Source organism: Geotrypetes seraphini, chromosome 12 (assembly GCF_902459505.1).
Source record: "Geotrypetes seraphini chromosome 12, aGeoSer1.1, whole genome shotgun sequence".
Taxonomy (NCBI): Eukaryota; Metazoa; Chordata; class Amphibia; order Gymnophiona; family Dermophiidae; genus Geotrypetes; species Geotrypetes seraphini.
The window spans coordinates 65,671,813-65,684,113 of record NC_047095.1 but is presented as its reverse complement, the minus strand read 5'-3'; the positions used below and the strand labels follow the sequence as shown (position 1 = coordinate 65,684,113).

Here is a 12,301-nt window from a genome sequence, read left to right as displayed (position 1 = left end):
GGGAAAAGTTCCGTTTTCTCTATAATGTGGGGGTTTGCACCCCCCACACACCCCTTCAACGGCAGCGCAAACACTATGCAGTAAAGTGGGGGGGGGGGATCCCCACTCACACCCCGGTTCAGAGCTCTTTAAAACTAAGTTTTTCCGCGGCGCGCTTCTTTCTGGCGCCAAATTGTCAGCGCTCGATTGTCGGCGCACTGGTGTCTGGCGCGCGATTATCCTGTCACCAAAATGATAGATCAGCATATAAGCATTTGGGGGGCTCCTTATACAAAGCCGCGCTAGCGGTTTTAGCACGCGCTTAGCGTACGCTAGACGCTAACGCCAGCATTGAGCTGGCATTAGTTCTAGCCGCGTAGCGTGGGTTTAGCATGTGCAAAAATTCTGCGCGCGCTAAAAACGCTATCGCAGCTTAGTAAAAGCAGCCCTTAATCTTTTATGAAATCTCCAATAATTATCTTCAATCCTTAACTGAGCATGAAAATTATTCCAAATTGTAAAATCGCGGCATAAACTAAAGAGCCAGTAAACTGACACTTATGCCACACGTCTCTAATTTATGGGCAATGCAATAAAAAGTATTATTTAGTAGAAGAATAAAACAATTAAGAATAGGGTAAAACGAAATTGAATGAGGAATTCATTTGTGCAATGTGATGAATCAGAGAAGCAACCTTGAACTTGATAAGTTTCTCAAAAGTGTTGAATCAGAAAACTGCTCCTGAATCTTTGACGGTGTGGGGGAGGGATACCTCGAGGGGAGGGGGGGAGGTTGACACATTTATGTATGGACCGGTAATGTTAGATGCCACTAGGGACATGGTTTTTTATTCCCTTTTGGCGTAAAGGGCAAGATGGTTCTCACCTGGCTTTTCAAGTTCAAGTTTAATAAGATTTGTTATCTACGCAGTATCATATATTTCAATGCGTATAACAATTTTCCAATGCATAAAAAAAAAAAAAAAGGGTGGACAAAATATGACATTACATACAAATCATATAAGTTCTAATACAAACTAATACAAAAAGGGTAAATAGGATGGACTATAGTCTTTAATTAAAAAGAAACATTTGGAGAGGAACATATAGGATGGGATCACATAAAATCCATTAGGATCTGAAGATTTTATATTTCGAGTTTATTCAAACAAACAAGGGCAACTTAGGGCGAGATTCACTAAACTCACCGATCGTGTCCCGACCAGTGTGCGATCGTTTCCTGACCCCGACCCGATTCACTAACCTTCTGCCCGATCCGCCCATGCAAATGAGGGGAAACGGCATGCATAAGGAAGGCATCGATTCACAATGCAGAGGAAGGAACACCGATTGGGTTTGCCGATCCGAAGACCAGTCGCTTACGGCCCTTGCCGACTCTCCTGCTCTCTGCCGCCCTGAAATCCCAGTATCGAGGTTACAAACCCAACCATCAAAATAAAAAAACTGTAAAACTATAAAATATCTACACATATGCATACGAACTGCCTTTTTATATATTATGCAAAAACGCAGCGCTATTCTGCGGTTTTAACCCGCGGGTTTAAAGCGTGTTCTGTTCCATAATCTGGCTGCACAAAAACCATTCCTTTAAAATGTCCGCTCGCGGGGCCAGCACACTGCAGCCACCCCCTCCCCCTTTATTTTGCGCTCGCTTGTGCGAAGAGCGAGCGCATGGGCGAATGGCCTCTACAACCAACAAGGATAATCTGCGCCTGCGTCTCGGTCGCTCTACAGCGATCCGTGGGATCGCTTGTGGGCGTGCGTCCGATCAGACCATGTGCATGCTGAAGCGGTAGTGAATCTTTCGCTCGGCAAAGCTCAGCCCACAATGGTCCAGATCAGTGAATCTAGGCCTTAATGTCTGTGTAGCTGCAGCTTTACAAGGCCTTTCGTCTGGTTCTGCAGAGTGATATCGTGATTGCTGCTTATCACCCACTTACCTTTAACACTTTTCGCTTAATGTATAACCCTGTCTTGCCCTGTGAGCATCAGTTGGGTAACTTTAGTTAGGGCCAGAGCCAACTTTCACTGGGCGGCTGTTGGCACAGATAATCCACTCTTCCGGCACTCAGTAAGTCCATCCTGGTCTGAACTAAAGCTGTCCTTTATTACTAAGGTATGCTAACCAATTTCATACACACGAATGATTAGTGCATGCATTATATTCCTACGGGCAGCTAAATGAGTCTCAAAGTCTCGCCCTCTCTTGTAATTTCTCTCTCCAAAGTATCAACCATGTATACAGCTCCCTAAATTGCAAATCTCCTGGAAATGTCCAGTTAGCTTCTTTGCAAACCTAATTCCTAAACTGTAATTTTCCTGTAAATGTCCAGTTAGCTCAGGGGTCTCAAAGTCCCTCCTTGAGGGCCGCAATCCAGTCGGGTTTTCAGGATTTCCCCAATGAATATGCATGAGATCTATGCGCATGCACTGCTTTCAATGCATATTCATTGGGGAAATCCTGAAAACCCGACTGGATTGCAGCCCTCAAGGAAGGACTTTAAGATCCCTGAGTTAGCTTCTTTGCAATCCTAATGCCTAAACTGCAATTTTCCTGGAAATGTCCAGTTAGCTTCTTTATAATCCGCCTAGAACTGCAAGGTACGAGCGGAATAGAAGTCACTAATGTAATGCAACTTTAGTAAAAGAACTCATTAGATTCCTCTGGCAAAACCATTGAACAATTTCACCATGAAGTACGTGTATATATAGGCAGAAATAAAGTCTAAAAGTATGTTTCCAACACTTTACCAGTCAATGTTCAACCAGTGGCAGTCGGTAGTACCAAACCTGCAAAGTCAGCTCTAAGCAAGCACCTAAATTGGATTCTGAAATTACAGAATTACTTCCTTTACCTCCAGGAATTTGTCCAGATCTTTTTTTTTAAACCCAGTTACACTAACTGCTTTCACCATATCCTATGGCAACAAGTTCCAAAGTGTAACAACGTACTGAATAGAAAAAAAATATATTTTCTACAGTTAGAGGTTTAATGGCATAGCTCTTAGGCCTAGATGCACTAAGGGGATTGCTAAGGCTGATTTTGGGGCTGATTTTGGGGCTGATTCAGAAAGAGCTATTGATGCCCTAAAGTTTGCATGCAAATGATTCATGTGGATGTTCGCCATAATCCCTGACTCTCTGATCTGATGGATCGCTGTAAGAGCGACTCTCACACATGCGCAGAACTGGCAGGGGAAACCCGAACATCTGAGAGGCAGGGGAAAGCCTCCTGCCACTCAGCTGTTCGGGGCAGGAAACCTTTTTTTTTTTTTTGAATGGGCACAGATGGATATGCGTCTTACACACACACAGTATCTGCCCCATTGAAAACAAAGTCCACCCCCCGCTGATGATGACCCTCTCCAATGATGTGGCAACCCCACCCCCGATGTACACTGTGCCTTTGAGAGCCTAGTATTGGCCCATAAAACTTTCCACTGCAAGACACCTAGCTATATATCCACCAAACTGCATCCCTATGTGCCTAGACGTTCTCTCCATACCAAAATCAAGACGATCCTCTGGACGATCCCTCCAACTGGAAACTGCCCATAAGGCCCTCCGACAGTCACTTCTTCCCAAGCTATGGAACCAATTGCCCGCACAGGTCAGGTCACTGGATCCCATAATTTTCAGGAAAGCGGTGAAAACCTTCCTTTTCTGATGATCGCCAATTTGGACCTGGTTTTCTACACGTAGTCCAGACCCTTGCGATCTGCCCCTTGCGTGCAGAACCCCTGTGTCCCTCCAGCACGCTGATGTACCCTTGCCGTCTGTTGCTAGATTGGTCCTCTGTTTGATGAAACTACTTATGTCCTCATGTAACCCGTCCTGAGCTTTCTCGGAGGACGGGATATAAATCGAAATAAATTGGTTTCAAGCAGAGCGTTCGTCACGATTCTCCACATACTTGTTACTCCATGAATCTACTACCATAGGACTTTCAGGGACCCCTGAAGAAGACTATCTTGTCGAAACACGGACCGAGTTGGGTCCTACACTTTCAGTAGACTAGGTCCTAAAGGTTTCTATGTGGATTGCTCAATTGTACTTTTGGAACTTGTAAAATTATCAATAAAGTCCATTTCAGGAACATCGTCACTCCATAGTGTTTTTTGGTTTCTCTTGGTTTTTCTTCTCTTTGGATCTCCTAGGGTCAATTTTTTGTTTTGTTTAACTGAAAGTGCCAATAAAAAAAAACCAATTAAAAAAAATTAATTAGCAGGTAGGCACGTAAATTGGTGGGCGTCTACCAGCTCATGCGAGAAGTCTACACTGAGCCACCTACCAGTGCCTACATGGCAAGTTGGGGTAGTTAAGGGTGGGCTTTGGTTGTGGACTGAGTTAGGTGCCGGCTAAGAACACCCTGGCTCAATATACCAGTGTCTAAAATATACATATCTACATATCTACCCACACCTAAGTCTATTAGGTACCGGTAAGTGCAATATTATAACTGGCATGTAACTTTGATTGACATGTGGTTGGCAGTGACATAGTAAGGAGGGAGGGCAGGGGGCGGACCACCTCGGGTGCCACCACTTCGCCTCCTCCCTGCCTTCCCCCCCTCCCAACGTACCTCTTTAAATGTTCGCCGCCGCAAGTCGCATCTTCCACTTGCTGCTCACACCAGCATCGGCTCCCTTTTGATGTCACTTCCTGGCTGCAAGACCAGGACGTGATGTCAGAAGGGAGCCGACGCCGGCACGAGCAGCTGGCGGAAGGCGCTGCTTGCGCGGCAAATGTTTCAAGAGGTACTCGGGGGGGGGGGATGACGCTCAAGCAGCAGGGAAGAGTGCGGCTGCCCAAGCGGTGGGAAGGGGGTGGGGGGAGGGGCGCATGGTACGGCAATGTCGGGTGCTGCCACCCCAGGCGCTAACCTCCCTCGATGCGCCACTGGTAGTGGATGCTAGTTTTATTTTTTTTTTAATCTTATATTCTGCCAAAATCCTAAGTGCCATTTATGGTGACGGGATAATCGTGCACCAGACGCCAGCGCGCCAACAATCCAGCGCCGACAATTCGGAGTCACAATCTGGAATGATCTCACTGAGACGATAATAACGGAAACCAACCATACCCTATACCAGGGGTAGGTAATTCCGGTTCTTGAGAGCCAGAGCCAGGCCAGGTTTTCAGGATCTCCACAATCAATATGCATGAGATAGATTTGCATCTCAAGGAGGCAGTGCATGCAAATCCGTCTCATACATATTCATTGTGGAGATCCTGAAAACCTGGCCTGGCTCCAGCTCTCGAGGACCGGAATTGCCTACCCCTGCCCTATATCAAAAGAAACTGAAAACTTCACTCCTTGACAATTAATTCTTCTAAGATCATTATAAGCACATGACCTTTACTTAATTTGTTTAGGATTTTTGTTTCCTTTCCCCCTTCCGCTTCTTCCTCCCACCCTAACCCATTTCCCTCCCTTTCCTCAAGTCGCCTAGAGCAGGGGTCTTCAAAGTTCCTCCTCGAGGGCCGCAATCCAGTCGGGTTTTCAGGATTTCCCCAATGAATATGCATGAGATCTATGTGCATGCACTGCTTTCAATGCATATTCATTGGGGAAATCCTGAAAACCCGACTGGAATACGGCTCTCGAGGACCGGAGTTCCCTACTCCTGCTCTAGGGTATACATCAGGGTTAGGGAACTCCGGTCCTCGAGAGCCGTATTCCAGTCGGGTTTTCAGGATTTCCGCAATGACTATGCATGAGATCTATGTGCAGGCACTGCTTTCAATGCATATTCATTGGGGAAATCCTGAAAACCCGACTGGAATACGGCTCTCGAGGACCGGAGTTCCCTAACTCCTGCTCTAGGGTATACATCAGGGTTAGAGAACTCCGGTCCTCGAGAGCCGTATTCCAGTCGGGTTTTCAGGATTTCCCCAATGACTATGCATGAGATCTATTTGCATGCACTGCTTTCAATGCATAGTCATTGGGGAAATCCTGAAAACCCGACTGGAATACGGCTCTCGAGGACCGGAGTTCCCTACTCCTGCTCTAGGGTATACATCAGGGTTAGGGAACTCTGGTCCTCGAGAGCCGTATTCCAGTCGGATTTTCAGGATTTCCCCAATGACTATGCATGAGATCTATGTGCATGCACTGCTTTCAATGCATATTCATTGGGGAAATCCTGAAAACCCAACTGGATTGCGGCCTTCGAGGAGGGACTCTGAAGACCCCTGGCCTAGAGCCTGTTTAGGTGTGTGCGACACACAAAATATTAGATTAGATTAGGGTAGGAATGCCCACTTTCCACTCCTGTCATGCCCTCTTTCAAATACATTTTCTAGCACACACACATTTCAGTTCCTGCAGGATGCCTGAGCACTGCCAGTAGTTGTATTGGACATACATTAGCGCCTAACACAGCTTAATAAAACGGCCCCTTGGTCTTTAATTGAAGATCTGATGTTTCTTTCTCACAGGCACAGTTGTTTCAATGAACATGTATGCCATTCACAGGAACCCCGCCATATGGGACAATCCAGAGGTAATGCATCAGCTGCTGTCATAAAAACTGAATTCGGGTCTTCCTAAAAAGCAAGTCAGAAGGTTAAAGAATAAGCCCCGAAGGCCCAGTGTCTTGCATTTTTGCAACCTGCTGCCCAGGATAGCATTGTGTCTTCGGCTCACAGTACTGTGTACCAGAGTAATTTGTGGCGCTGCTGTGCTGTTCGTCATAGGGCTCCTGTTATAGCCATTCATTTCACAAATTCATCAACTGATTTGTCCTGATGGAGTAATTTTCAGAAAGGTCTAGTGGTTTAACCATGGAGTTAGAAAACCAAATTCCCCACTTTGAAAATTGCCCCACAGCTGAGTGGCAAAACGTAGCCATGTGGTGTCACTATGCAATATTTTAAATATAGGTGTTCCCAGGGGTGTGAATCTGTCCAGGTTTGGGGGGGAAGGGGGGAGAAGACCACCCTCCCATTCTATAAAGTGTATGTTTACCATATGGCTCCAGAAAAAGAACTGATTGAGATATCTGGGGTTTATTTCCATTGAAAGCAATGGAAGTAAAACCCGGATGTCTCAATCTGTCCTCCTTTTTCTGAAACCATATGGCATCTCAGCACGCAGTATGCATACCCCTAGCGAGCTGCTTGTGTGGAGTACGAGGCTTGCGTCTTCCTCCAGCGGCATGTCCCCCCTCCGCCGAAGAGCTTTCTCGTCCACACGCTTAGGAAGGTCCTGTTGGCTCCACCCACTTTGACATGTTTGCGTGAGAGGGGCGGTACCAATAGGGCCTCGGGCCTCACGCGCAGATACTTGAAGGCTCTGCATCAGCTAAGCCAGCACCAGTGCCAGGCCTTGTATAGACTCCGGTCTCCCTGACAGGCAGCGGGAGGGGTGGTAGAAGACGGAGAGCTCTTCATCGCGGGAGTTAGCTTGGTTTTGCCCGGACTGTGATGCACTGGGGAGGGGACAAGGGTTTGGGGGAGCATCCGGTGGCAGGAGGGAGTGGGCATCCCTCCTGCCAATTTTTTCATGCGCAGGGGTGGGGGTGGTCTACATGACAGGAGGGAGTGGGCAGCCCTCCTACTGATTTTTACTGGACTGGGGGGAGGGTTAGTCCCCGGGGGATATTGGGGAGGGTCGTCATTGGGCTCTTTTTCTTTTTTTTTTAAATGAGACTGATATTGTGCGTGTGTGTGTAACACATGCCCAACATCTGTGTCCAAAAAAAGAAAAGAAAAAAAGGTTTCCTTCCCCGAACAGCTGAGGCTGCTTCAGGGCCTCCCCTGCTGGCACTGCGTATGTTTGAGAGTCACTGTCACAGCGATTCAATGGCGAGATAAGACGGGAATTACAACGAACCCCCGCTTTTGAATCACTTGCATGCAAACTTTTTTGTGCATCAATAGCTCTTTTGGAATCTGCCACAAATTGGATTGGAGCGGATCCACCCGATCTTACCGACCCTGGTTAGTGCATCTAGCTCAAAGTCTGCTGTTGAACTGTTTATCAGCAGTTATTAGGCAACTGGATATAGGATAGCATATGGCTGGGAACACATTTGCCAAACTAACCACGATATTCCATGACACCGGCATCTTGTCTTGCAGGAGTTTGACCCGCTGAGGTTTTCACCAGAGAATTCCACTGGCAGGCATTCCTACGCCTTCGTGCCTTTTGCGGCTGGCCCTCGGTAAGATGTGTCTCTTGCTTCTCCAGGGGATGTTGGAAAAAGGTTGCATGCTTCTCTCTGGGCACGCCTGAGGGGTCAGCAAAGGAATGATCGGAGTGAGCAGTACTCAAAAGGTCACGGCAGAGAGGAGAAATTGGGGAAGATTATCTTGGATAGGGAGGGCACAAGTCCTCTCTACTGTCAGGCCTGGGCAAAGTATTACCGGTAGGTTTCCTAGGCAAAATTTAATGTTCCAAGCTTATAATATACAAATTCTGGTGTCGCCAGGGACTTTAGAAAATTAGACCTTGACCAATACCGGCAGTTTGGTTCCAATCCAAAACAAATCTGCAGCTGAACTTTGTGGCTTGGTTTTAGCCAGAATCAAAACCAAAGCTGAAAATGTCATGCCTGCCCTGCCCCAGGAGAATACAGATCCCTCCAGGCTGCTACCCTCTCCAGTCCCCTGAGCATCAGTGGACCTTCCCCGGGCCTACATCAACATGCCCTGGTGGGGTGTAGTGGCCTGTTTTGGGGGCAGGATAGAATCCCACTGTTTCCTGTCTGGTATTGCTCTTGGTTTAAAATGGCTGCCAACAAAATGTTGACAGCTTCTATAGGGAATGCAACCCCCCCCACACACACACACACACACACAATATAATAATACATATTCCAAATCTATAGTATACAGTATAGCAAGCTTGCCATACCAAAGCAAAACCAACTCCCAGGATCCCCAAACATTAAAACTTCAGGTACACCAGATCCTAGAATAGCAATGCACCTGTCCATGTGAAAACGGATTCAAAGTTCTAGTGAAATACCTCATTTCTCTCACACATGCAGAGCACAGACGCAGAGTTTCCGAGCTGACCCCATTCCAGGAGGGAGCGTTTTCAGTCCAGTGCTGGATTTTTGCCAGCCTCATCAGATGCATTATGTAACCACATTCTGATTTCAATTAGTAGAATCAGGGGCTGTGAATCACACACTGCTTTGGGATGCAAGTTTAAAACCAGGACTGGCCAAAAAAAAAACCCTTATGGATTAAGTAACTTGGTAGCTGTAGGCAAACCCCATCAAATAGAAGTGCCATTTGGCTGCAGATTTTCAGACCCGGTTGATCCGGGTCTGCTTTTACCCTACAGCATTCCATAAGAAAGCTTCACATTCATACATGCAGTGAGGTAAACTCTGGGATAGATCAGTTTATCCTGAAAATCTGGAGCCAGTTAACAACCCTACCACCCTATCAGCAACTGACTGCAGCCAATCACAGAGCAGCGCGGGACTAGGCAGGAAGTGCAAAGGTTGCGCTCCCGCATTGTGCGTCGCTCTGCAAAGAAGCAGCCGTCCAGCAGAAGACCGTGCTGGACCACTGCCACTTGAAAAAGGTACCAGGGGGGGCGTGCGATGTATTCGATCCATAAGATGCACCCCCTTTTTGGAGGTGGAAAAAGTGCATCTTATGGTCCGAAAAATAAAGTACTGCCTATCTAAAATGTCTAAGCGGTTCACAATAAAACATACAAGAACAGAAAATAAAAACAAATACAAAGAAACATTTACAGACAACACTGAGAAAGGGAAAAATGAGATGGGAAAATAAGGAAGAGAACCCCATTATATGACAGAAAAGAGGGGAGGGGAAATGGGGATGTTACTCGGTTGGGATAGCAAAGGAATAGCTTGGAGAATGGAAAGGTGAAATGATTTACATGAATCGAAAAGTGATTCCTATAATGAAGGTACAGAATTCAACACATCGGCAAACATCAAAGGTTTTAGTGAAGATTTCCATTTAGTTCATGATAGTCCAGACCCAAGTTGGAATGGTAGAGCAGTCCAGAGAGTTGGCGCAACTACTGAAAAGATCGTTGATGGAGTAGAAGATTATGTTTGGGTGAGGGAATAACCGAAAGATTATGCTGGGACGAACGTAATAACTTCAAGACCTTCCTTTTTACTTTCAAACATTTTTATTGCAGGAACAAAGTAAAACAATTATATAATACAAATGAATATTCATTACAAATAATTTCACAAATTTTGAAAATACAAATCCATATATTCCATTAAATACTATCATTCCTCCAAATATTTTATAAGACAAATCCTATTCCCCCTTTTCACCCCCCCTTCCCTTGTAAATAGACAATAATATAAAACAAATGCATTACGATTAAATTCACAATTATATTTCCATACATATTTCTATCATTCCTCCAAAATATATATCCATATGACCTATTTCAATCCCCCCCACCCCATCCCCTACCCCCCCCCATTCTTTTTATCTTATATTCCTTTTTAAAGATGCATATTGTCAGCATAGCATTGCTAGCAATCAGCATTTTTGGTTGCCCTAAGCCAGGGGTCTCCTCGAGGGCCGAATCCAGTCAGGTTTTCGGGATTTCCCCAATGAATATGCATGAGATCTATGTGCATGTACTGCTTTCAATGCATATTCATTGGGGAAATCCCGAAAACCTGACTGGATTCATACCTCGAGGAGGGACTTTGGATACCCCCTGCCCTAACCAATGTCAGCGAAGGCCTATGGGAGATCATATCATCCATGTCTGACCTTAGGGAATGTCATTGCAGATTGCCTTAATTAAACAAGTAAATCCCTGAAAACTTTGTTGTTCTCGCAGTTTTTAAATGGTTTAACTACAGACTCAACGAAATGATAATATTATAGTTCTTATTTCCCTTATGCTTTTTTTGCTATGTACTCTAGTCTTAATAATACGTAAACCGAGTCGAGCTCCATTGGGAGATGACTCGGTATATAAACCAAAGATTAGATTAGATCGCAGGTAGAAGGAAGAGCAGATCCCCTTTCCAGTGTGTTGACCTTCTTTTACGCTCTTTCTTAACTCTTATAAACTGTACTTCCCCCTAATCCAGTTTGTATCTTATAAGTCAGTAAAGTCTTGTTATTTGATGTCTTCCCCCAGATTTTAATAGTCTTACACCGCTTTGACAATTTATTTAAAGCGGTATATCAAAATTTTAAATACAACTTGAAAACTTGGATATCAACCCAAAGATTATGCTGGGATGAATGTAATCATTAAGGTTGCTAAAAAATTACCCGGTTAGTCCTGAATAGGCGATGTAACCAGCCAAGAACCATTTCTGGCTGATTAAATCACTTTGGATATCAACCCAATGGTTTCTATCTCACGTCACAGGAACTGCATCGGACAGAACTTCGCCATGAACGAGATGAAAGTGGCCACCGCTCTGACCCTACAGCGCTTCCAGCTCTCTCCAGATGAAATGCGCCCCCCTATCAAAATACCTCAGTTGGTTCTGCGGTCCAAGAATGGCATCCACGTGTATTTAAAAAAGATTTAAGACAGGAGTCTCCGTATTAGGACTCTTTTGCACTACGAGGGACGACATTGGTAAAAGATGTTTAGCATAAGGACAAAGCATGTGCATAATATGATACCATAGTTCAAATTCTATTTCATCAGTGATAAAGTCAGGGCTATAATCTTTAAACACCCTCTAATTGGTTTGGATGGGGGGAGGGGAACAGTGTTACTACTAGAATGCACCTTTAGCAGCCTCTAGTGGAAAGAGGTGAGAATTGCAGCACATATGTAGTTAACCACCTTTCAAAGCCTCAGCTTCACCTATTGATAGCTTGAAATATGCAGGAAGGTGCCCCTTTTTTCTTCATGAGAATTACAATCACTGCCTAAAGTACTGTCATTTCTGATGGATTAGAACAAAAGTGTAAGCTTGTGTATGAGAGAGATCACAAAAAGTCAAGAAGATATTTTGAAAAAAATATAATTTAAAAGTGCATGTGAAGTCTGTTTTTATTTCAAATGCTTTAATGATACTACAGAGAGGCAAATGAACTTGTGTAACTCTGGTCACATGGGTGATTGTGTCGTCCACTCCACAGGGGTTACTTTGTAGGAAAAAAAGATGGGCAGGAGAGAGAGTGGACAGAGGCACTAGCCCAGGGGTCTCAAAGTCCCTCCTCAAGGGCTGCAATCCAGTCGGGTTTTCAGGATTTCCCCAATGAATATGCATGAGATCTATTTGCATACACTGCTTTCACTGTATGCTAATAGATCTCATGCATATTTATTGGGGAAATCCTGAAAACCCAACTGGATTGC

The 12,301-nt window shown here is 45.1% G+C and overlaps 1 protein-coding gene across 1 annotated transcript in view; it reads left to right on the top strand.

The window, feature by feature from the left end:
* LOC117346878 (cytochrome P450 4B1-like) overlaps positions 1-11,976 on the top strand; it is a 49,646-nt gene extending 37,670 nt beyond the window's left edge. Inside the window, exons 10-12 of the mRNA XM_033917077.1 lie at positions 6,445-6,509; positions 8,089-8,171; positions 11,354-11,976. Of these exons, the coding sequence (XP_033772968.1) occupies positions 6,445-6,509; positions 8,089-8,171; positions 11,354-11,519 (314 nt within the window). The 3' untranslated portion in view covers positions 11,520-11,976. The remainder of the gene's footprint in view (positions 1-6,444; positions 6,510-8,088; positions 8,172-11,353) is intronic.
* Positions 11,977-12,301: the final 325 nt, after the last annotated feature.